This window comes from Apteryx mantelli, chromosome 17 (genome assembly GCF_036417845.1).
Source record: "Apteryx mantelli isolate bAptMan1 chromosome 17, bAptMan1.hap1, whole genome shotgun sequence".
Taxonomy (NCBI): domain Eukaryota; kingdom Metazoa; phylum Chordata; class Aves; order Apterygiformes; family Apterygidae; genus Apteryx; species Apteryx mantelli.
In genome coordinates this window covers 10,871,990-10,895,639 of record NC_089994.1, presented here as the reverse complement: position 1 = coordinate 10,895,639, position 23,650 = coordinate 10,871,990, and the positions used below count along the sequence as shown (strand labels likewise).

At 37.7% G+C, this 23,650-nt stretch overlaps 1 protein-coding gene across 2 annotated transcripts; it reads left to right on the top strand.

Moving 5' to 3' along the window:
- The first annotated feature begins 1,249 nt into the window (after positions 1-1,249).
- On the top strand, positions 1,250-22,731 carry ANKLE2 (ankyrin repeat and LEM domain containing 2). 2 transcript variants are annotated; one of them, XM_067307408.1, is made up of 13 exons: positions 1,250-1,484; positions 6,125-6,613; positions 8,813-9,004; positions 10,274-10,467; positions 12,240-12,428; positions 12,729-12,851; positions 13,243-13,309; positions 14,026-14,207; positions 15,759-15,865; positions 16,743-16,936; positions 18,261-18,987; positions 19,580-19,711; positions 22,348-22,731. In XM_067307408.1, the coding sequence occupies exons 1-13, from the start codon at positions 1,256-1,258 to the stop codon at positions 22,583-22,585; spliced, it is 3,063 nt and encodes a 1,020-aa protein (XP_067163509.1). In that variant the 5' UTR covers positions 1,250-1,255; the 3' UTR covers positions 22,586-22,731. The 2 variants fall into 2 exon arrangements, with proteins under 2 accessions (XP_067163509.1, XP_067163508.1); XM_067307407.1 differs by lacking the exon at positions 1,250-1,484 and adding an exon at positions 5,330-5,354.
- The last annotated feature ends 919 nt before the right edge of the window (positions 22,732-23,650 follow it).

Below are 23,650 nucleotides of genomic sequence, written 5' to 3'. Positions count from 1 at the left end.
ATCTGAGGTTCAAGTGTACAAAACTGAACAGTGGAAGAATGTCATCTTGATTCTAGTTTAGCCAGTTGCAATGATGAGGAAGAAAATGACTGTACCTTGTTTGTAGTATTAAACAGTAAGTTAAAGAGATGTCAACTTCATGAAGGCCTGTCATTTTGTCTTGGTTTAAATTACAACGGGCTCATTTGCTCATACTACAGTACCTGTACAGTCTTACTACACTATAACATAGATACGTTGTACATAATGGGATGACTGTTTTAAATCCGTTAACTAATTTATCATCTTACATCGAACTCGCTGGTGCCTTCCTTTTTTGATTTGCATTTATGCTGGCTTCACAGACCAAAACTACTGCAGCAATTTTTGAGCTGGAGCTTTTTAAAATATCTCATTTGCAGTGGCCAGGTGGAAATTTTAAATCTTGATTAAACACTTATGTTGTAAATATTCAAATAAAAACCACTACAGTGTATGTGGGGGGAGACGTAGGGAGTACTGTGAAGCACTGCTAATTTTAAACTCTCTGTACGGTAAGAGACAACAACTAGACTGCTAACCTACACTCAGTGAAGGCCTTTCTCAGCAAAAAGCGTTTCAGCCAGGTCTTACTGCTGGCAGGTGTACTGAAATCCACACTCCTGCGCTGCAACTTGTTCTGTTCCTCCAACAGCCTTTGCCCTTCTTTCAAAGGGGCACGAGATAATGCCCGGACAGAGCCGCCTTTATCTTTAACAGGACTTTCGTGCGGCAGCGCTCGCACCAGGGCCGCGGTTAGGGCCGAGGCAGCCGCCCCGGCCCCAACAAGCAAGATGTCTGCCTTCCCGTCAGGCACCGCGCAGCGACCGTTGGAGCCGGGAGCGGGCGGGGGGACGGTTTCTTCGTGCGGCAGCTGCAGGCGGGGGGGGGTGGCAGCTGCTGCTGTGGGATGGCTGTTACCCCCCGCCGCCCCACGGCACGTCGGAGGGGCCCCGCCGGTGCCACGCTGCCGCCGGGCAGTGGCGGGGCGGCCCGGGCGGCGGCTCGGCTATGTCGCCGGGCAAGGGGGGGGGGGGCGCTGGTTGCCGGGCAACCGGGGGTGCAATTTCTGTCAGGCAGCGGGGCGGGCAGGCCCGGCGCCTGGCGGGGCGGGGGCCTGGCGGGGCGGGGCGCGGGGAGCGGAGGAGGAGACGGAAGCCGGGAGGCCGCTGGAGGTACCGTCCCCGCAGGGCGGGCGGGGAGTGTCCGCGCGGGGCGGGCGGGCGCCGGGACGGGCATGGAGCGGTGGGCCGCGGCCGTCGGGGGCTGGGGCTCCCTGTGGGGAGCCGACGGCGGCCGCTGGCCGGCCTGGGAGCTCCTGGCTGCCTGCGCGGTCATCGGCGCCGTGGGCTGGCTGCTGCGGCTGCTGGAGTGGAGGCCGGGCGGCCGCGGGGCGCCGGGGGCCGCGCTCCGCTCCCCGGCGCCGCCCTCGGCGGGGAGCCGGCGCCGCGGCGGGAGCCGCCCAGGTGAGAGACGCGGGGCGCGGGGGGGCTGACGCCCGGCACCGGCGGGGGAGGCCTGCGGCCGCGCTGCCCGCCGCCCGCCCGGCCCGGCCCGGCCCGGCCCGCCTCGCCTCGGCGGCCCCGCGGCCTCCCGCGCTCGCCGGCGGCCGGGGCCGGCGGCTCCGCCCTGCCTGCCGGCTGGCGCCTCTCCCACGGGAAGCCTGTCCTCACTTGCGGGCTTTCTAAAGCTACTGTCGTTTTTTCTCCCGAGAAGTCTTCCCTTTTTTCCTTTTCCTTTTTTTTTTTTTTAATCCTGGCTTTTATTCCAAGCGTGTTTTGCAGTTGTATTTCTGCAACGTATCGGTGCGTTTGTAACTCTTAGTTAATCTGGCAACAGGCAATACAGAAATGTCTAAAATAACTTATTCTTGTTGCTTCCCCAGGCATAACCGCAATTATTCTGCCATGTGAAATCCTAGCTACTTCCTTTTCGATTGACGTGTAGCCAAAGACAGGATATGTCTCATGCTTAAGTTAATTCTTACCTTCAAAAGAAAAAAAGAAAAGCCTGTACGTTTAAATCGTACATTTATGGAAGGCTGTAATGAGGAGTGGAATGTAATAATATTCCTATCCTTAAATGTTGATTATTCATTCTGTCGTGGTACTAGTCTTATTTTTTTTTTTAAACCTGTTCTGCTGTTTCATACTGATGCAGTCAGACAAAGGGAAATACATTTCATATGCATTCTTCCAGGTTTTGATTCATTTGGGAAAAGCCTCAAATATGCAGTTGTTGTTAAAGGTTAAGTAGTTAACCATATTTGTAAAGTCATTAAAGATAACTTGCAAGACCCTGTACACTAAATTAAAAAAGGCAACTACACTGGTGATTTCTGTGCTCTGGATTATTTGAAAGTATATAAACCATGTTTTAAGGTTAAAAATGCCTTTTGCAATGTGTATGTAGCAGAATATCATAGGAGTATCATAAAACAGCTATTTCTCAGGATTGCAAGCCATATTTCTTGTTTTGGGCAAATCAAAATAGATGATGCATTTAAAAATTAATAAATACTTAGCTGTGGTAGATAGCTGAAAGCTTAATGTCAGAAAACAAACATCTCATGAAAGTTTTGACTTATAAGTAAATACTTTCAGGATTCTTTAAAGTACACGCTGCATTCTTTTTGAAAGACCATCAAAAGTGCTGCCAAAAAACTATACAATGTGAAAAGTAAACTATTTGTGTGTTTGAGCGTACTGTTAATTGAAAAAATTGATCTCTACGGCTGTAATACATTAACTGCTATTGGATTTTGAACAACTCTGTTGCTTTGAGAAATACGTCTTCTGTTTATGAACAGAGAAATAAATGTTACCCTGAAACAAGTTGGCAGGTTAGTTGAACATCATCTCTTTGACACTTGAGTGACTGTAGTCGTGTAAGCAATTTTTTTTCCTGTTTCCACAGTAAGCTTACTGTATAAAACTCTTTGTGTTAACAGTGGATAATAAATCCAGGTGATTTTGCTTCACTGATAGTCTGCTTTGTTCTTTCACTCTTTGATTTAGTTGTAGAGAAATGGAAATGGACACATGAAATGCATACTCTTTTTCTTACAAAGATCAGGAAGAAAATTGGTCCGTGTATTTTTAAGCACTAAGTTCTATCAAAACATAAAATATCAGAGAAATCAGTCCTTCCCTACATACTTTGACTTAACCATGAGCCAAGAAGAAAGATTCTGCATGTGCCTGCACACTGGATGTACATGAATTGTACATACGTGTCTGCTCTTCTACAGCGTTCAGTGATTGTACTGCTTTTCAGGCCTAAAAAAATAGGGGTATTTCCTCAGTTAATTCTTCAAGGCATTATATTATGTCTACTCTTTAAAAATATTTTTATTGAGCTGTTTCTGTAATAAACTTTCTGACTGCGTTTTCATCTTTATTGTCGTTTTTCAGTTACACCATCTCAAAAAGAAAACAATTTGAATAGCAGGCTTTGATACTCTTCTAATTAACGTCATGGCCACATTTTTATCACTTGATTAAAAGATAATTGCATCAAATGTTATCAAAAACATTTTAGGGAATTAAGAACTACAAACAAGTGAGACATCTGTCTTTGCACATCTTCTGTCTTTGTGTGACCGTGCACAAGTCAGATAATCTTAGCAGTGAGGTTGCCCTGGAAGTTAAGGAATCATAAGGGAGCTAGAATACTTTTGGGAGGCAGATCATCAGCATCAACTGTTGCTTTGCCTCAGTTTGTTTTTTGAAGCTGAAATGCTCCTGTTTCCCATAGTTTCGGTGAAGATCCAGTTAATATTTGTGAAATATCCTGTGACTGAAGTATGTTCTGTGAGTGCACAATGTTCAAATCAGACATTAAAGCAAACAAACAAACAAAACCAACTCAGAGTTCTGTCACCTTAAGGAAAATTTCAAACTCAAGGGCTAGACCTGCCAAGTTGTTATAATATTTGAAAATCTCTGTCTGAAGCTTGGCATTAGTGCTTTTTCTATAGTATTTCCTAGTATTAGAAATGTGATAGCTTTGAATTCAGATGCCAGTGGAAATTTTACTTGGCTTTATTCACTGTTGCAAAAAGTTATGGAAACTGTTGCCTTTTTTTTTTTTTAGTACAAAGTTTTGTTCTTCATTTCCCAACTTAATCTTTGGGTAATTTAAAAAACAAAATGGGCAAGCTTATTTCATAGCTATATTTTGTGATGTTACTATTGGCAATGCACATGGTAAAATAAGGGAGTTTGATTATATTGTAGCTACAATTCAGTGATGAAGGTGTTATTTTGGAATTACTTCAGAGTTTATATACTTTGGCAGAATGAATGATTAACCTAGTAGGATCCGGTAGTTAGAATATTGCAGCTCTGCTGTATTAGGGTACAGCCGTTCACAGTTCAAGCCTCATATTAGTTTCCTAGATAAAGGCCGAAGCACATCAAAGTGAAGGCTGTGATTCATGTTAAAGACTACCCGTGAAGGCTAGTCATAAAACAGGAGAACTTAGAAGTCAGCATAGGCATTGCTCATACGATCGTGTGCATCCGCGGGTGATATTTTGAGATTTAGCTTAAGATTACAGGCGTTAGTGACTCTCATACCTGGGAGATTTCTTTTCTGTAATGGAGTAAGATTTTGTAGTTATGTGATTCTGAAAAATAGCCTGATTTTAAAAAACAGAAGTGAATTCATGTCGAAGATCTGCAAATGAGTGTTCTGGTAGTCTAAGTTTCGTGAACAGGCTGAAATCTGGAATTGAAAACCAAGCTGAAAAAAGTGTTTTGAAAACTTAATGTTTGAACAACAGAAAGTAGTATAGGCATGCAGAGGAGGAAAAGAAAACAAAACTCTTTGCATTAAATAAGAGCAGGGAATAGTCCTAACTGGGTTCCTGATTATTGCCTTAGTGTTGAGATACAATCTTTCAAATGACATTTTTACTTCTTTCTTCCTTTTATGGAGCAATAACTTGCTTGAATGGGTACTAAAAATGCCATAAACACAATCCAAACCAGTAAAAAACAACATATAGATAGGTGGTGAAGGAAGGGCCACTTCAATAGAGTAGTTGTAACTTAAGGAGGGAGTGAAAACAAGCTGGAGGAGCGTGACAGTATAATCATTTCTATCATAAAGTTGTGATTTCTGGATAGTGTACAACCGGAAAAAGTCATAGCCTTTATGGATATGTGTAGTATCTGTTGAAATAATTTTAAAGCACCTTATGTTATTGAGCTCTCTTGAATCCTCTATTTCAAGTTTAGTTGTGTTTTTCAGGTTCATAGGTTTTTCACAGCAAGCAATTTGTATCGGCATCGTGTTGTTTTCAGTATCTGCGTGTTGACCGTACATAAGCTGTAAGTGTGTGGATTACATGGCGGGAAGTGAGGAGAGGGACTTGTGGTGTACTAGAGAGGAGGGTTTTCATTTGGAAATAGAGAAATTCTTCCCACTCCCTCTGCTGAGGAGGGGAATCTGAAGAGTTCAGCTGTTCTTGTCGTCTGGCTGTTTGCCCTCGAAACAGGGACTGAGAAACAGCCTGTTGTGCAAATAGTTCCAGCCTTGAATCATTGCCAGAGACAGACTCCTCTGGTTGCTGCATCATACTCCTGGGTTATACTTCTTCTCAGCTAGAAATTCTTATTGAAATGATAGAAATACTGCCGTGCCTTTAGCTGTAGGCACTGCCTAACCAGAGTGTCTTTCTGGGGCTATCCAGCCATCCTGTGTTTGTACACTGTTACATACCCAGTCTGCTCTCTTCTTGACAGGAATCAAATATTATTTCAGCCTGTCATAAATTTTCATGCATAAATGTTCTGAATTGATATTCACTTCAAAAGTCGTAATGAAATTTCAAAAGAAAAATGTAAGCTATAAATACTCTTTCAAGTAGTTAGACGAGTAGAGGAAATATGCTCTCAGTGTAAGTCTAATAGCTTTAAAATTTTTTATTGTGCTAACTGGAAATATTTTGTCTTCTCTGTGTTTGTGTGAATCTCTTCAGAATCAGAAAAAATCTTATGGCACACCTTTTTCTTACTTTAACACAGCACTTAAATAGTAGGGAAAAACTTGTTTTCTTCTTTACAGTTTTATCTCACTTTTTTCCCCCCTTCTTTCATAGGTGAAATAACAATGGATTCAATATTATCCCGATTGAAGCAGCTCACCCCTGATGAGCTTAGAGAAGAAATTGTAAAAGCAGGACTGAAGTGTGGACCCATTACCTCAACCACTAGGTCTATTTTTGAAAAAAAATTGGCTCAGGCTTTGTTGGAACAGCAGGGAGCATTGGAGGAAAATGGATCTGCTCTTTCAGAGGAGGCTGCTGGAAGCATCCCTTCTGATAACAGCCAGGCAGAAACACGAAAGGCTTTGAAAACCACAGCAGTGAATCGCAACAGTCATGGAAGTGTTTCTGAGGAGGCAGACTTTGGGTACTGTGTAGGTCTGAACCCTCCAGAAGAAGATGCCGTGACTCACAGGAATGGTTCAGCTCCGGTTCGTGGAGCAGCGCATATTGATTCACAAATTAGTGCTCAGACACTGTCCAGAGATCCTCCACTATACTACGGTGTTTGTCCAGTCTATGACGACATATTGGCAAGAAATGGTAAATAACATCTGTGTATTTCTGAGGTGCTCAAATCTAACACGTGTTTTCATATGATATAGTTTGAGGAAATAATATTTCCTCAGGAGTGCTTTCCACAGTATCTAGTTACATAGCACTGTGAATCACAGAATGGTGAATTGAAGTAGTGTAGGCAGGTGGACACCAAATGTGACCAAAAAAGCTTTTGTTTGCAGAACATGATTGCAGATGTTTTCAAGCTGTCAAAATTATCATGATCCTTTTTTTTTTCCCGCCTTGGGAAGAAAGGAAGAGAATAGTAGCAATCTTGCCAAAAATGGAAATAATTTCTGTGTGCATGCTTAAATAGTTAGGAGACAATTATGGGCATATCTGTGTGAGTTAGCATTAAGATACTAAATATCAGGCAGATCTTTAAAAGAAATAATTTTTATTAATTGTTGTTAACAACTGTCTTTTTAGTTTTATATAAGTTACCTGTAATGTTGCTAATTCAGGTATAGTATAATTTCTGATTGCAATTGTTTTATGATTATTTGGGCTGTTTCAGTTGGGACATAGTCACAATGTTGTTTCGTTTTTTACAAGTTACTCAAAATTTTCATTTAGGGCTTAAATTCAAAATTCTATTGTATGAAGTCCTTACTAGTCCTTCAAGTGAAACCAAGAGTTCAGTGATCCTTAATTAGGTAGTTAAATGAGGAGGTAGATTTATAAGAAGATGTTACAGAAGGTGATCTATGGAATTAAGATCTTCTGTTTTTGATAGTGTGATTACTTTGAGTTTAGAATAAATGCTGTTCCCTGAATTGACTAGTTTGTTGCTCTGGAAAACCAAGAATGGTTTTTAATTCTCTTTTACTCACTTCCTAAAGTCCACCATAGAGCGTAAGCATCCTGTTTCAGTGATAGTGGAGGCATCCATTTGAGGAATTATATATAAACTGTTGCTTCTTACAAAGATTTATTGTGCAGTTTGAGTGTTAAAAGATACATTCTGTATTTTTACTTTCTAAGGCTGTAGACATTTATAATGATATTTAGTTTCTTTATTATAAATAATTTACATAGCATCATTTGTGTTATGCTTTATGACATTATTAGAGCACATGTTCCATAAAACGTTCTGGAGATCTTTGTGCTCTGTGCTTGGCCCTAAGTTCTCTTCTGCCTGCGGCAAGTATTATCTTAAATCGGACATACTAAATTGCTTATATATTTCCAGTGATAAGCATTTTACATTCATGTCTAAATAGACTTTGTTCTATATAGTAGATGATATGAGCACCATGTTATTATTTCAGGCATTGCTTGAGGTGTTTTTTGTTTCTTTAAGTGGTATTTGTTGGATCTTCCGAGGTAGAGAAACGCAGTTACAAGACATTGCAGCTGTTCTGCCATAATAGCTGATACACATGAAGGTTCTCTGCTAGTTACAGCTCAAATGAAGAAGATGTATTCCTCCTTCTGCTCTTGTACCCCTCCTATGCATATGCCTTTAATCCCACTCAAGAGCAAAAGTAGCCATCCTAGAAATAATCAGTCAAAAACCTATTTATACAGTCATCAGTTGAAGCTTAAATAATCTCTTCTACCAAATTTCATATTTTCCTTTGCATCTTGATGCCAAATGGTATTGAGAGGCATGGATCATTCTTCACGTTTTATTGATAAACGCTGCGATAAGGAATCACTAAATCACTCACTGGATTACAGTAGTGCATAAGGCATCGTATACTCTGAGGCAGTTTTAAGTATTCTTTTTCACAGAAGCATTTTTATGTAGAAAAGTCTTAAAGTTAATGAGAGTGGATTGTTTATATAGTTGATCTTTCTGTACAACAGAACACAGAAGGTAATCCAGGCTGAATAAGCTCTAAATTTGCTTCTCAGTCTAGGTGTGAAATACTCGCTTGTTGAAGCTAGCTTATCTATTTCAAAAAGTTGTTCAAATATTGATCAATATGTATGGAAAAACACTGCACAGATACCAATTTCTTTTCCATCTAACCTGATGTTAGCTGGAATGTATATAATTCTTCTATTCAGTTTTCTAAAAATAAAATTTTAAAGGACTGTTGATACCTATGCCACATTTGGTAGACAAACACTGTTTGAGACCAAAGCTAGAAGGATAGTTTGAGAATTCTGTAATCTGTTTCTGTGGACAGTTCTGAGGTATTGAAATAATTTAATTCTGATTGTACTTTGTTTCAGAGAGAGTACATGTTTATGAAGATAAAAAGGAAGCTCTCCAAGCTGTTAAGATGATTAAAGGCTCCCGATTCAAAGCTTTTTCAAACAGAGAAGATGCTGAGAAATTTGCTAAAGGAATCTGCGATTACTTCCCATCTCCGAGCAAGTCCTCCTTATGTTTATCTCCAGTGAAAACAGGATCATTTAACAGAGGTGAGTGAGGGCATTCATCTGTATATGATAAATGCAATATACAGTCTGTTAATTTTTTACGAGGAAAGAACCAACAACCTCATAAACAATATGCTAATAACAGAAAAAAAATTAAAAGTGGAATAGTGAAGCATCTTAATAAACTAAAGTCCTTTTAAAGCACTGTTGTTTAATGTAAACTAAAAACAAAGGTTAGATCACAGCTTCAGAGCTTAACTCAAATCAAATGAAATGACTATTTCTCTGTACAAACAGATATGACAGCCTGTATTTAATTAATTTTTTTTCAAAAGAAATTAGAAACAGGCAATAGGAAGCAGATTTGAATTTCCTTTGTTCAAATCTGTTTTTACTTCTGTATAAAATAACATCCTTGGAGAAGTAGTCCTTCAAAGTTACAGCTGATGCTTTTCCAGAAAAGGAGCACCAAGGTTTTGTACAGGAACACAAACAAAAAAATAGAGCATACTGGAATTCTGCCATTTTGATATCTCTACCATTTCTTTTATAAAGAACTACTGTAGGAGTAAATTAGAGTTCTGGAAATCTACATGTTTTTTGGATTTAAAACATTTAAGGAATGGTCTTTGGTGTATGGTTTTCAGCAGGTTTTGGTCTGTGATACCTTAAAGTAAATTTGTTACTGTTAAAAGTGAGTGTCATTGCACTGATTCACATGAATTTTGCATTAAAAAATGTTGCTGTCCTTCTAAAGCTGAAATGTTGTTAACAGCCTGGATAGATGTGTTGTGTAGTAGTCTATTGTTATATTTGGTAGGACTTGATTTTACTCATGGACTTCAAGAGTTTTAGGTTTAATAAGACACTGACAAAATTATGCAATATATTAAAAACATACTTAATTGTTAAGTAAGTTCTTAAATTCAGAAATAAAATGGTAAACATTGATCACATTTCACAGTATTCCCAGTTGCCGGATTAAAGTGATTTAGTGGTCACAGAACTGCAAAAGCAGTTCTAAATATTCAGCAAATTCTAACTTTCTGGTTGAACTTTGCTTTTAATTTTGGATGGAACCAGATTGGTATTTAAAAAGTTTATCAGTCCATATTGAAGTCTGAGGTTACAACACAATTAAGTCATGTTCTCCTCCCTCCCTTTTGCTAACTACTGATATTTATTATATATTATTTATACTGATATTTACTGATAAGCTGCTAAAATGTTTTAGATTACAAGCTTATTTTGATGGTCTAGATATGAATATAGTCATCACTGGAAAGAAATATGATACTTCTGTTTTGATAGATGGCTTGTGCTCCCCTGAGACTGAAACTGCTAATAAGGAAAGGGCCAACAGTTATAAAAGTCCACGTACTCAAGATCTTACTGCTAAACTTCGGAAAGCTGTTGAGAAAGGAGATATAGCAACATTTTCAGAACTTATTTGGAGTAACCCTCGCTATCTGATTGGATCTGGAGACAACCCAACGGTTGTTCAGGTATGAAAAAGAATTCTAGACGTTTTCAAGAGAGCTGGAATAACCCCATCTTCTCCCTGCTGCTGCTGTAAAATCAACTTCCAGGAAACTCGGGGTAGAGCGATTGTTGTGTGCAGTTGAGGCCACAGCTCTTACAACCAGTTCTCTGTTGTCTGCTCAGTGAGGTTAGATACTTGGAACCAGCTGCTTGAATATATATCCAGTGTAATTTGAAGTTTATTAAGATTTTAAATTGATCTCTTTTTTTTTCCTTAATATTTCCTGGTGTATTCAGTCAAAGAGATTTCCATGCCTCATCTTGATTTTTTCTGCCATTTTTCACCAGCCTAATTTGATCAATAACTCAAGGTATCCTGACTTTTGTCTCCATGTATCTTGGTTGCTTTATGATTGTTTCAGCACTAATCAGCTTTATGCTTTTTTTTTCTTTTCTTGAAGCTTTAACATCTCTGCATTTAGCCTTTGTTAAGTGAGGCAGTGGGCCTTTGCTTGGCAGTATTTCTTTAATCTGTGGAGTTTGAAAATCATTTATTCAGAATATGTAGGATTTTTCTCAGCTATTCTTTGTCCTACACAAACAATATTGATTTTGTATTTTTATTTACTCTATTGTGACACAGACTGCAGGTCCCCTAGCATAGGCCTGAAAAGTGTAAAAAAAAAAAAAAAAAAAAAAAAAGTGTTGCAGTACTTAATACTTTGTTTTCACTTGTTCTCTGATAGGACAGCGTGCGTGTGTTATGCTAACATCTCCTGTAAGAATATGACTTAGCTTTAAATCAACCTTGGTAGGAGTTAGGTTTTTAGCTGCTACCATTACATTTGTATTGGACAAAAAGGAACTATCTAGGAGGAGGTTTCTATCCTAACATGTCAATAGTGTGTCCGCTGAAGATATCATCAAAGAAGGAATCTTACTCATAACATTACGTAGTGCTAGCTGAAAGCTAACAGAAACATGGCAATTATATCTTGCCTTAAATCACCCATGACAATTGAGAGTTGGCTATGCTCCAGAGAGCTAGAGTAAAGAAACTGAGTATGCAGTCCTTTAGGGAGAGAATAGTTTTATTTTATCTGGTAATGAAGAATAGTCTTGTCTTCATATAGTATTGATTTCCTCCAGATAATTCCAGCCTTTTTAAATGGCATGATTTTGAGGCTGGGGTAGAGTCTAGGCTATGACTTAGATGTTGCTACAGCACTGCTCCCCTACGCACCACTCCTCTGTAAATTTCCGAACGTCTGCTCTGGATCTAAAATCCACGTGTAATGTACCGTTCAGCAGACCCTGACAATCTTAGTTTAACAAATAACTTTTTTCACACCAGCTTTGTGAAACTGTTGAAATTTCATATGTAATGCATTACAGCAAACTGAATTTTATATTTATGCCTGTTTTCCTGTTCTTTTTACTTACTGAACCTCCTTCATTTATCATGTGGTATGTTAATATACCTTCTTTCCTACATTTTTGCCCTGGATTTAAAACCAGAGTATAGCTGAGTGTAAGAATAATGTGATTAAGTGTAAGAATAATGTGGGTATATAGGTACATAACATCTTGACAATATTGTACAATTTCTTGCACTCGAGAATGTTTAAAAACTGTTTTGTAAATATCTTTTCTTAAGAAAATATTAAGAGACAAAAATCTAAATATGAGGCTCAGTCTGGGAAGCATTACATCTTTGCAGTTAAATCAGTTAAGCACATGGGGGTAAGCAAGCTGTTCAGCTTTCAGGTCATTCTAATGTTTGTCTTTTTTTCAGGAAGGGTGTAGGTACAATGTCATGCATGTTGCTGCCAAGGAAAATCAACCCAGTATCTGCCAGTTATTACTAGACACTTTGGAAAATCCTGAGTTTATGCGGCTTATGTATCCGGATGATAACGATATAATGTTGAAGAAGCGCATCCGATATATTGTTGACCTTTACCTTAATACACCAGATAAAATGGTAAGACTTGAATGTTTCCCAGTTTCTTATTATTGTGGAAATGACTGGAGGGTGTTAAGGAAGTATAAGGGAGATGGAAAGAGGGTAAGAGGGTTCACATCTAGCAAAAATGAGCTGTTCGTGGGTTTTGTGTTTTTTAATAATCATTATTCTACAGAATGGTAGAAAAAGATTCATTAAGAGTCCTGTTAATTAGTCATAATGTTTGCTTTATTTTTTCCACAGTCTCAAAATAAAATACGTGGGATTGACTTTATCATTTTTCCATATACATGTAAATTTTCCATTTCCCCATTGCAGGGATTTGATACTCCATTGCATTTTGCCTGCAAGTTTGGGAATCTGGATGTTGTTAATGTGCTTACCTCACACCCAGCTATTGTAAAAAATCCAAGAAATAAGTATGATCAAACTCCAGCAGAAGTAAGTGTCTCCGTGTCCACACTGAGAACAAGAATATCATGTCTAAGCAATTTTTTTCAAGTTCAAACAGTCAATAACTACTATAAACAGAAGGCTTTGTAGTAAGATACCAGTGTCATGATTAGAGTGTAAATCCCTGTTAGCACTGAAAATATTTTGCGGTGATTGTATCTGGGAGAAGGTTCTAGATGTTATGGTTCACTGCCTTTTCTTTACAGTGTCTGTTATATGGATAAGGATGTATTTTAGTGGTCTGTTTTACTATGAATTAAAAATACTGGATTAGATGGGTAGCAGCCAATAATATGACTATTATAAAAGAACACGTTTTAATTGATTTGAGATTGATGCCTTATGCTTTACTAACAAACAACTAAAATTACTTTAACAGGTGGTTTGTGAAAGAAGCAAGAATAAATCTGCAGAACTGAAAGAAAAGCTAAGAGAATATTTGCAAGGTCTGTACTTAGTTTTATACTATCTCAGGCACGTATTAATTTGGCTCTTTGCTGTCTTCTGTTGTGTTTGCTTTCTGTAGCATTCTTGTTTATAAATGATGTTGCTGTACGATGCTCTAAGAACCAAAGAGAAACACTAAAACTGAAAAGAAACAGAAAGCCTTTTGTCTTTTAAATTGTATGGTCAATACTTATATAGATCAGAAGTTTATCCCCATAGCTCTGTAGGCATTGCTCTCATTTTATTCAGTGAGTCTGAAGCAGAAAGATTAATCTAAAGGCAAATAAAAGGCCTTTACAGAATGAGAGATGTATTTGTCATGTTAGGGAGTCATCTAGTGTGTTTGACCTAGAGGTTTTCACTATTTTGTCACATGTGGGTTTAGGCATTTGTGAAAGGAGGTTTTTTAATTTGTTGACGATCCTTAGGAAAGGGATATACATATCAATGCAGGTATTTTTGTATTTGAGAGAGAAGGGAACTGGAACTAAAGTACCATTTGTAAGCTGTTAGTATGTATTAAAACAATGAGTTTGAATTACAAGTAATTTTACTAATGAAATAAAGTGGACGTTTAAGTATACAGATGTATGGATGGGATGTATATGGATCCCATATGGATGGATCCATATAGATGTTTAAATACATCCTAAAAGGGGCAGCAGGCTGGTGTAACAAAAGCTTCTTAAGAAAGCTTTGTTCTATTTAATTTTAGGTCGATACTATGTACCACTCTTGAGAGCAGATGACAATTCCTCGGCTCCTGTAATTGGGGCACCGTGGTCGCCCGATCAGACAGACAATAGCCCCCAAACAACTTTACCTAGATACACTGGCAGCCCCAAAGATCCAGTACTGTCAATAAGAGCTTTTGCAGGCCCCATGAGCCCCTCAAAGGTAAGAGTATAATGCAAACTTTCTGTGACTCTAATACCTTTTTTTTTTTTCTTAAATAAAGAACCATTAGAACATCCACCCATGGTTCAGTGCGTGGTGTAGCTTGTTACTTTAATAGGCAGCAGTTACAGTTTCCGGTATTGTGTGTGGCTCACCTCTTCTTGAACAAGATGGATTTTCTTCCATAAAGAAGGAAAGCACAGAAACGTTTGAATCCCTTTTATTGCTGAAAACATAGAAGTAGGTGGGATAAATAAGGAAAAGTGGAAGGGTACTGAAAAGAAAGCTCTTTTCTTTTTTCTATTGGAAAATCATTTTGGTCACTGAGCATTGTTTGACAAGCCTACCATTGTCTTTATAAATAATTGCTCTAACTTTTATATGAAACAAAACTTTTAGATGTAGCTATGAATTGGTTAAAAAAAAATTAACTATACCTTATCCCATTTCTAGAAATTGATATGAGATGTTGGAAGCAGTTTATCACCTCTTCTTGTTGAAGTAACAGTAATTTTTTCTAAATGGAAAAGCTGATGGCTAAGTAATAGGCATTGGATAGTTTTGGAAGAGTAGTGACTGTATAGTAGAAAAAAAGAAGTTTTTAGTTTTTAGGAGAAATACTTAGATACCAATTAAATATATTATAAATTTGTAGGCATTTCTCTGTCTCATTTGTTTAATCGGAACACCCTGGAAATATGGCAGTTTTAGAAATACTAAATAAAGATGACTGAGAACTTTCTATCATGTGATGCTTGAATTCCTCCAGGGCTGAACTTTATCAGAATGCTTAATATTTTTTCTTCTAAATACGCTCTTTGCTCAATTTTCTGTTTACCTGACAGAAATGTAAGTGTATTTTATACTCCGAACAACTTTTATCTAGGGTATAAATAATGCATTGTTTTGGTTGCTGACAACCTTTTAATGTCTGAATGTAGCTCTTAGCCTTTATCATTGATTTCTGTCATGTAAAGGCATAAAGTTGGGGAGTTTACAGGAATCCATTGGTTTATTCCCTTTAGGAGTTCAAAATCCTGCTTCAGAATAAACAGCAAGAATATATTCTAATAATCGGAGTGAGTCTATGGAATTAACTATTTACATATAAAATTACCACCTTTTCATCCTAGAAACCAGTAAGCAGGAGAGCATTTGTCATTAAATAAAACTATAACGTTGTAAAACATATCTCTGTATTTCCTGCTGCACATAAATTAAAACCAGTCCGACTTGCTATCTGAAGAGATTACTTTAAGGTGATTATACGTTTTGGTAGTAATTCTAATATGCGGTTATGACATCAAAGTGCAGTAATAAACCAGTAAGCGTACTGGGAGGGGAAACTTCATGTCCAAAATGAGACTCTTCAAACTAGAGTTGAGCAATACCTGTGGGAGAACTTGAGTTGTTTACATACAGGCAGAGAACAGCTAAATGTCTTCCAGACCTATAGGCAGAGATTTAGCCGGTGCCGATTTAACTTCATATTGTAGTGGGGGGAGGGGTGTTGGGGTTTTTATTTTTTTTAATTCTTTCATTTTTTTAAAGGCTGAAGAATTTCGCAGGCTTTGGAAGACTCCACCTCGAGAGAGAGCTGGCTTCTTTCACAATGTCAGGAAATCTGATCTGGAAAGAGGTGTTGAAAGAGTTGGAAGGTATCTAAAAAAGTATCAGTATAAAAAATTAGCAGTAGGGCAATTAAAAGAAAAAGCAAAACATTTGTACTGTTCATACAATTATTGCTTAGTGAACAATCAGGGCAAAAATTATTGCTGTAAATATTTTATGGATCTTTACTGTATTTTTATGTAAACTGAAAGACTTCAGCTAAAGAGCTGAGACCTGGATAACAGCTTTGGAAATAAAGGAAAAGATATTTTAATGATTTTTGATGATATATCTAGAATGCTTTTCTCAAACATTCGCTTGCCTGATTTCACGGAAGATCTAAAATTATGCCTAGCCAACTTTTCCTGTAAAATGAGAGACTGTTAAAAAGATAGCAGAATCAAAAGATCCTAAAACAAATGTTCTGCTTTTTAAAAAAGCGTGTGTGTGTTACCACGTGTCCTTGCTGCTAAAAGACTTTGTACCAGCAATGTATAGAAAAAAGTTTGTTACAAGCTGATTAGATTTCTTCCTTTAGAATAATCCCTCACCTCCTCTCCCTCTTCTCCTCTCATTTCCAAATAAAAGAATTAAATGGAGTATCATTCAAATTATGCCTGCATCAGTAAGGATTCATCTCTATCAGATGTCTAGATACAGTTAACTTAAAATGGTGATATTTATGGGTACTAACTGTAAGAATAGTAGATAAAATCTGGAAAATAATCTAGAAAAAATAGCTGATACTTTGTTTGCTAAGGATGTGTACATCGCTTTTGCAGACCGCTGATTGTTACAGAATTTGTGTTGCCTAGTTGCACGTTTATAGTCTTATTAATAGCTGATAAAATGTGTTCAGAAAAGTTATTGTCAAACTAATATTTATGTCTTCACAAATGATTCGTTTTATTTTATTTATTGCAGGGAGTTAGCTCATGAACTGGGGTTCCCGTGGGTTGAATACTGGGAATTTCTGGGCTGTTTTGTTGATCTGTCTTCCCAGGAGGGGTTGCGAAAATTAGAAGAGTACCTGAGTCATCAGGAAATGAGCGAAAAGGCTCAGCAAGAAACAGGGGAAAATGAAACCTGCAACAGATACAAAACCCCACATCCTTCTGGTAAGAAAAGGGCAAATGTTACAAACAACAGGTTGTACCTAGGGAGAAGAGGGAGGGAAAAAGCTTTGGTCCTCAGGGGAAATAGTATTCACCTGTTGTGGTTGCTATTATTAATCTGTTATCCAAACAGTCTGATTATAAATATTGAGAATTTAGCTAACAACAGTGTGGCTGTAGAATTAGAACACAACTCGTTCATGTTCTCTGTCCTTACTGTCCAGTCCTTGATTGCAGCCTCTAAATGAAATTACTGTAAGAAAACCTCTAATTTCAGTATGTTTTTACTCAGAGCATTTGTGAATTCCTGTGTAGATTATTGAATTTTGTCATGCACAAATACAGAAAAAAGACTTCTTAAAATATAGGAATAATTCACTACAGTCGAGGGCGAAAGACACACTGAACAAAACCCAGGAAAGCTTTTATACGTTCTTAGACAACTGCTTGCCGCAGACTGAAGGCACACACTACTCTCAAGTCCTTGTGCTCCTTCCTTCTCCTCTCCTGTGCGATTATGGAGCTGAAGGGCTCCAGTACTGGGCTAAAGTTGGGGTAGCAACACCCTGAAAGGGATGGTCACTGGAGGTTAGAGGACCAGGGTCAGGGTGACCCATAAGGGAAATAAATCGGGATGATACTGGATGCGGGGTCCCAAAGGTGCTGGGCAGCAGCAACAGATTTGAAAAGGGGAAGTAGCTGAAATGGATGATCCGGGTCTTCAAGTGAACCAGCCTGGCTACTTCACTGGAATAATTGAGAAGGATGGTGCTGTGGAGAGGAGACAGGAAGAAAACCCCTTGGCCCTCTGGCTAACCCTGCGTTTTACCTAAAACAGATTTTAGTTTCACCTCCCGTGGTTGGGAACTACTAAGCTAGACCCATTGGATTTAAAAGTGTTCTCAGTAGTGCTACAGAGCCCAAATTTCTATTGTATAAGGGAACGTGGTTCAGTTTCCAGAATGGCATCGTGTTTGCTAAATGAAGGCTTTGTGCTTAGGAAGAGATGAAAACTTAAGCTATTCTGTATTAATAACCTTTTCCTACCCTATTCTGCTTTCTGATTTTTATCCTTTTTTGCCAGTTAATGGTTTAAGTGCGGTGTGTGGGAAATGCAGTTCTCAAATGAACAGGAAATAAAAGATTAGTTGTTGTCATTTTGTATTGTAGGTTTAGCTAGGTTAATTAATGCTATTGCATAAATAAAATTATAGAGGGCATCAATGAATAGATAAGGCATAAAGACTGTGTATATGTTCCTAGTTTATTTGATTGGAGTTCTGTTGCAAATCTTTTTATGTGTTGCTCTTCTTAAAATTGTTCACAGGTAAGAGTAAGAAGTGCTGCAATTCTATTTCTGTTGGAGCATTTTTGGATGAGGATGATGATGACATGAGCTTAGAAGAAATTAAAAACAGACAGAATGCGGCACGTAATAACAGCCAACCTATTGCAGCCAAAGAACCTAGCATAGATGCTATTGGAGACTCCGAGTGTGATATCTTGTCAATGGAGCATGCAGTAAACATTATAGAAACATCAGGTCACCCCAGGCACTATGAAAAGGCAGTTTCTTCCAGCAAAAATGGATTTTGTAATCCTGTGGCCACTGAAAGGATAATTAGTGACAGAAAGCATTTGCGTGATGGGGAAGAATGCCTTGTATCACCTGTTTCCAATTTAATGCCAGAATTTGAAAGACTGTCATTCCAAGAACAAGAGGTAGCAGGAGAATCGAATAAAATCACTGAAAAAACTGAGAATGCGGGAATTCTGGCTGAAGGAACAAGTCAGGTTAGAATATCCAAGGACCAGCTGGGTAAGACCTGCTTTGCAGTTTCACTGGCAAATTCTCCTGAGCCAAGTGTTACAGGTAAACCTGGAGAGACCAAGTTAAGGACAGAAAACAAAATACCATCAGAAATGGAGAGACCGTCTGTAGAATCTGGAATTCAGGCTAATGAGGCACGACAATGTCAAGAATCTTCTTCCCAGAAATTTCTTTTGAAGACTTCACCCACAAATGAGAATTCTGAGAAGTTATTTCTCCTTGGGTATGAATTGTCTTTTTTAACATTTATTTTTCCTTTGGTCTGTACATGCAAACTTAGATGCTATTTATAGTATCAACTATAATAAGAATAAGATTATATGATACTAAGCAACACTAGTTATAGTCAGCCTTGAATGATCATCTTAAAGAGCTTCAATACCTGTACAGTAGCCATGCAGGTTTTTTTGCAATTAATTACCTGAACACGGTATCTAAAACTCTAGGAACAGAGAAGTTTTTGTTTCCAAATCAGTTTCAAAAAGTTAAAATTTTGCTGTTTTCCATTAGTGTGACAGGCTTGTGCTTCATTAGGAGCCTGACTTAGGTCAGTAAGGTATTTAGTACGTTCTTGGGATGTCCTCAGCTTAAATTTTCATGCATTCCCAAAATTTTTCTCTTAAGAGACTACTGTGTAATAATGGACAGCCATTTATACCTGGCCTGCTGGAAAAAGTTCATAGAGGAACTGAGTTCTTAAAGAAGCTATGGCAGTTTGTTTGCTTATAACTAAAATAAGTTTTTTAGAATTGGAATATCTAATTGCCTGGACAAATATGTAGTTCTCTTTTCATCTAGTTCTGTTTATATTCTAGGGAGCAGCCATCGAAGCTGGATAGTGATGTCTTAGCAGCTATAGAAGCAGCAGAGCTTGATCCACAGAAATACCCTGTTATTTACAAATGGAAACATGCAGTGGAGTCCTACTCTTCATCTGACAGGCAAAGGTATTGCTACAAATTCAGTCAAAGGAGTTGAAATAACAATGTTTTAATAAGTCAGCTGCAGAACAGCTTGAATGGCTAGAATTTCAGGTCTTGTTGCTCACTCACAAAAATCTAGTCCTCAATATTCAGCTGTATTAGCTGTAAGTCAGTTTTAATGATGAATCACCAGACCCTTTTGGCTGATGCCTGCCTGCTAATATGGAAAGGTGCTGTGGTCAAAATCCCGTACAGTACGCTGCGATTCCAAATAAATTCAACATAGCTATACAGGCTATTCAAACAGAAAACGAATGTTTCAAGAGCATTTGTGTTCTCTAATTGGTAAATGTCTCAAGTTGCTCAAAGCTCTGATATATTACTCAGTATTTGAATCCTTTATTGGTCTTAATAGTAGTTGTGAGATCACTTGGTAATTCATCCCTGTTGTGGATGCAGTGTAGTAATGTTAAATTGCTTTGAGATACTCAGATTGCGCACAGTAGTTTTAAAGTGAATTTAATATCTTCAGACATCTTTTTATTACTGTTTTTAGTTTTACTCTATTTTATCTCAGTCCAAAGGATTTGCTAATGTGAATGATGGTGTATATTAAGTTTTTAGAAAGAATGTCATCTTCTGCTAGATGAGTAAGCAGTCTGCATTTTTGGGGATGCCTGAATATATCCTATGCAGTTTATACATTTTATTTGGAATACAGTTGCTTTTCAGGTCCTACAGTGATATTTTTCATACAAGTGGCTTCTTTTGATAGTTGCAGTAACACAAAGATTTATTTCCATTGTAAAAAAACACTGTCCAGAACAGTGAAGAAATCCCTTGCTTAGACAGCCTACAATTTATTTATATAGTCATGATAAAGTTCTCGGAGAAGAAACAGATGACCCAGTGCCACACAACAGATTGGAAAGGAAGTAGGAGCAAAAACCTATCAAATGACCCATACTAACTTCTATTTTCTTTTTGTTTCTTCTAGACTTCTTAAATGCATAAAATTCCACTTTTAATATGAGAACTGTTTCCACTAAAACTTTCTCAATATAGGTACTAAACAATAGTCTTTCAAAACATGGTTTAAAGACAGAGTCACTTTGCTTGTGAGAATTTAAAAAAAAATGATTGACTGGCTCTACTGGCCACAAAATTCAGAGTAGGAGTTGGAACAAGCAGCTGAGAATTGCAACTGTGTTAAGTTAGCAGAGCTTGGAGCAGGAGGAATTTTGTGGACAGAGTTGAAACACAGAGTTGAAACAGTGTGTGACAGGGATGAAAGAAGTTCAGCGGGTAAGTGGAAGGAGAGAAGCGGCCTGTTGGCTAGGCACTGGAATAGAAAGAAGCTTTCTTTTGTCTCTCTGTATTTCAAATAGTGCATTGAAATAAAGCCTTAAATATGTTTTTAGAGAAAACATGAAACACGGAAAGATTTTTCCGTAATTTAAAGAGAGGTAGAAACAGGCTAATATTTTCATATGCTTGGCTGATATGGTATGTTTTCCAAGTCTACTTGCGTTGTCCCCATGCTTTTGCAATTCCTTTTTTGAAAGAAACAGGCTATTTATTAGGCTTTTTTGTTTTTATTACACCGTTTGTAAGGTCCAAAGTATTCTTCTAAAGTGCTAACATAGACCACAAGATTTTTAGATGTAATCTTTGTTACATGGCATAATAATGTTTAAAAATTACACCTTTAATTAATTGACAGTGCCAAGGCTTACTTTGTCAGCCTCCTTACTTTTTCAATGTCTCACTGCTGCCAAAAGCAAAGAAATGAAATACAAAATAGCAGTGTTTTAGGTTTGTAGGATTTTTTTGACTGCAAAGAAATCAGACCTCACAATACAGATAGTGGTGGGTCTGTAAGAGGAAACTGGTTTTCAAAAAGTTTTTAAGAAGCTGGGCACATACATATTTTGCATAGTTATGAACTATTTTTTTTATTTTTAAAAACTTTATAAAATAGTTTTAGCTTTTATAGTATGTTTTCCCTAGTGGGTTATCTTAAGAAGCTGCCTGTAAGAACACGTATGAAAGAAAGAAAGAACAGCAATGATTCACTGATCAACCTTGCATCAGCTTGCCTCACTTAAGATAAAATTTATAGAAAAATGAAAGGATTTTATAGTATAATAAAATATTTTGCTCTGCTTTCAAAGAAATTTTATATACCTCATTGATCTAAGAAAAAAATCTGGCTCTTTCCTTATAGAAAAATTATATTCTGTGGCATCTGGACAGAGATACTATTTAAAAAAAAAAAAGAGGAGGAGGAAAGCTCACTCAGTGACAGCAATAGTCATGGCACTAAGCAAGATCAGGTCTTTTTTTTTTGTCTTGATGCTCTTTTCTAACTAATGGGGGCATTGGGCTAAAATTGTCCAAACTGTGCTTTACAAGCACACTTTTGTTAATGGCCATTTTAGAGCAAATGATGACATCTTACCAATTAAGCAACATGTTTCCATGTAATACATCATTGTGTTGACTGTCACTTTTTCTTCTCAGACCTGTCTCTGATCAGTATAACAACTTCTCTCTGCTGGTGCATTCTTTCTAGATCTACAAGAGAGACTGAATAAATCTATTGCTCTCCTTATTACAGTTTTCTTAATAAAATGGAAAATTACTTTTTTTTTTTTCAGTTGGCCAAGTCCAGCGCTGAAGGGAAGATTCAAGTCCCAAACCATTGCTGCTGGCCCTCCAAATGCTTCGGTGTATTCTAGTCCAGGAAGAAATAGTCCAGTGATGGGCAGTCCAGGGAAATACGGCAATGCAGCCTCGTTCTCTCCAGACCCTGGGAGTCCTGGACGCTACAGTCCAGCTTGTGTCAACCATGCGCTCTTAAAACTGCGTTACTTTTCAGAGCCTCCTGCCCGCTAGAAAATTCATCTTCCTGGGACTTTAATTATATTTTCATTGTTAGAGTGGAGGGAAAAAATTACAATGTTACTAAAGTGACATGAGGTTTGTATTTGGCTATTTATTTTTCCTCAATGGAGGACAAATATATGTTAAAAATTTTTGAATATATGTCTTTATGCCATATGCGAGATAGATTACTGGTGATTTGCAAGAAGTCAGTGACAGTCAGTGCAGTTGTCCGGTAGCTATGAATTAACCCTTGTTACCAGTAGAGCAGCGAGCTGAACCTTTACTTAGCAATAGTGGTATTTTACTATCACCAAATGTAATTATCACACTGAACCCATTAGCCCTCAACTGCATTTCTTTGCTTGGCTCCTCTGGATGAAGCACATCATCAGTAAATAGAAATCTTACTAAAGGAAATAAATAAATTGCAGGAAGCAAATGTTCCTCCACTTGCAGGGGGAATGCTCAAATTGAAAAGCCTAAAACAGAGCCTGGGCAACAGACAACTTTCCAGTACTGAGTATGAATATGAAACCATCTGCATAACCAGAAATTATGTTTATAGCCAGCAGTTTGGTCTGAATGGTTGAATACATACATATATGTATATATACACACACACACACACACACACACACACACATCTACACACACACACAGATATACGTGTGTGTATATACATATACACACATATATAAAAAAAAAATTTATATATAAATATATATACACACACGCACACTTTTTTTACATGTGTGTGTATGTGTAGATATGTATGTACACAGAACGTTTTGAGTCTTAGCTTGTTCTGAGGATGTTAAAAACAGTGATATAGTGAGTGTTTTAGTAAAGGGGAACTAAAGAAATTACTTGCCTTCCTTTAAATGTTAGTTTGAAGATAAAAATTCTAAGATAAAATTAGTGTTTTTTCCCCACAGAAGCTTTTATCATTAGTGGATTTTAGTAGTTATTACACAAAAGCACATCAGCAATAATTTAAGCAAATTTACCAGCAACATATCTTAACGGTCTAGTTTGTAATATATTTGAGTAATACCCAGTGATCCATGAAGCGGA

Excerpts from the sequence above, each read along its gene's own strand:
- ANKLE2 (XM_067307408.1), top strand. The coding sequence starts at position 1,256 with ATGGAGCGGTGGGCCGCGGCCGTCGGGGGCTGGGGCTCCCTGTGGGGA. Across the intron at positions 12,852-13,242 it reads ATGATCAAACTCCAGCAGAA|GTGGTTTGTGAAAGAAGCAA; the intron begins GTAAGTGTCTCC and ends TTACTTTAACAG. Across the intron at positions 14,208-15,758 it reads GCCCCATGAGCCCCTCAAAG|GCTGAAGAATTTCGCAGGCT; the intron begins GTAAGAGTATAA and ends ATTTTTTTAAAG.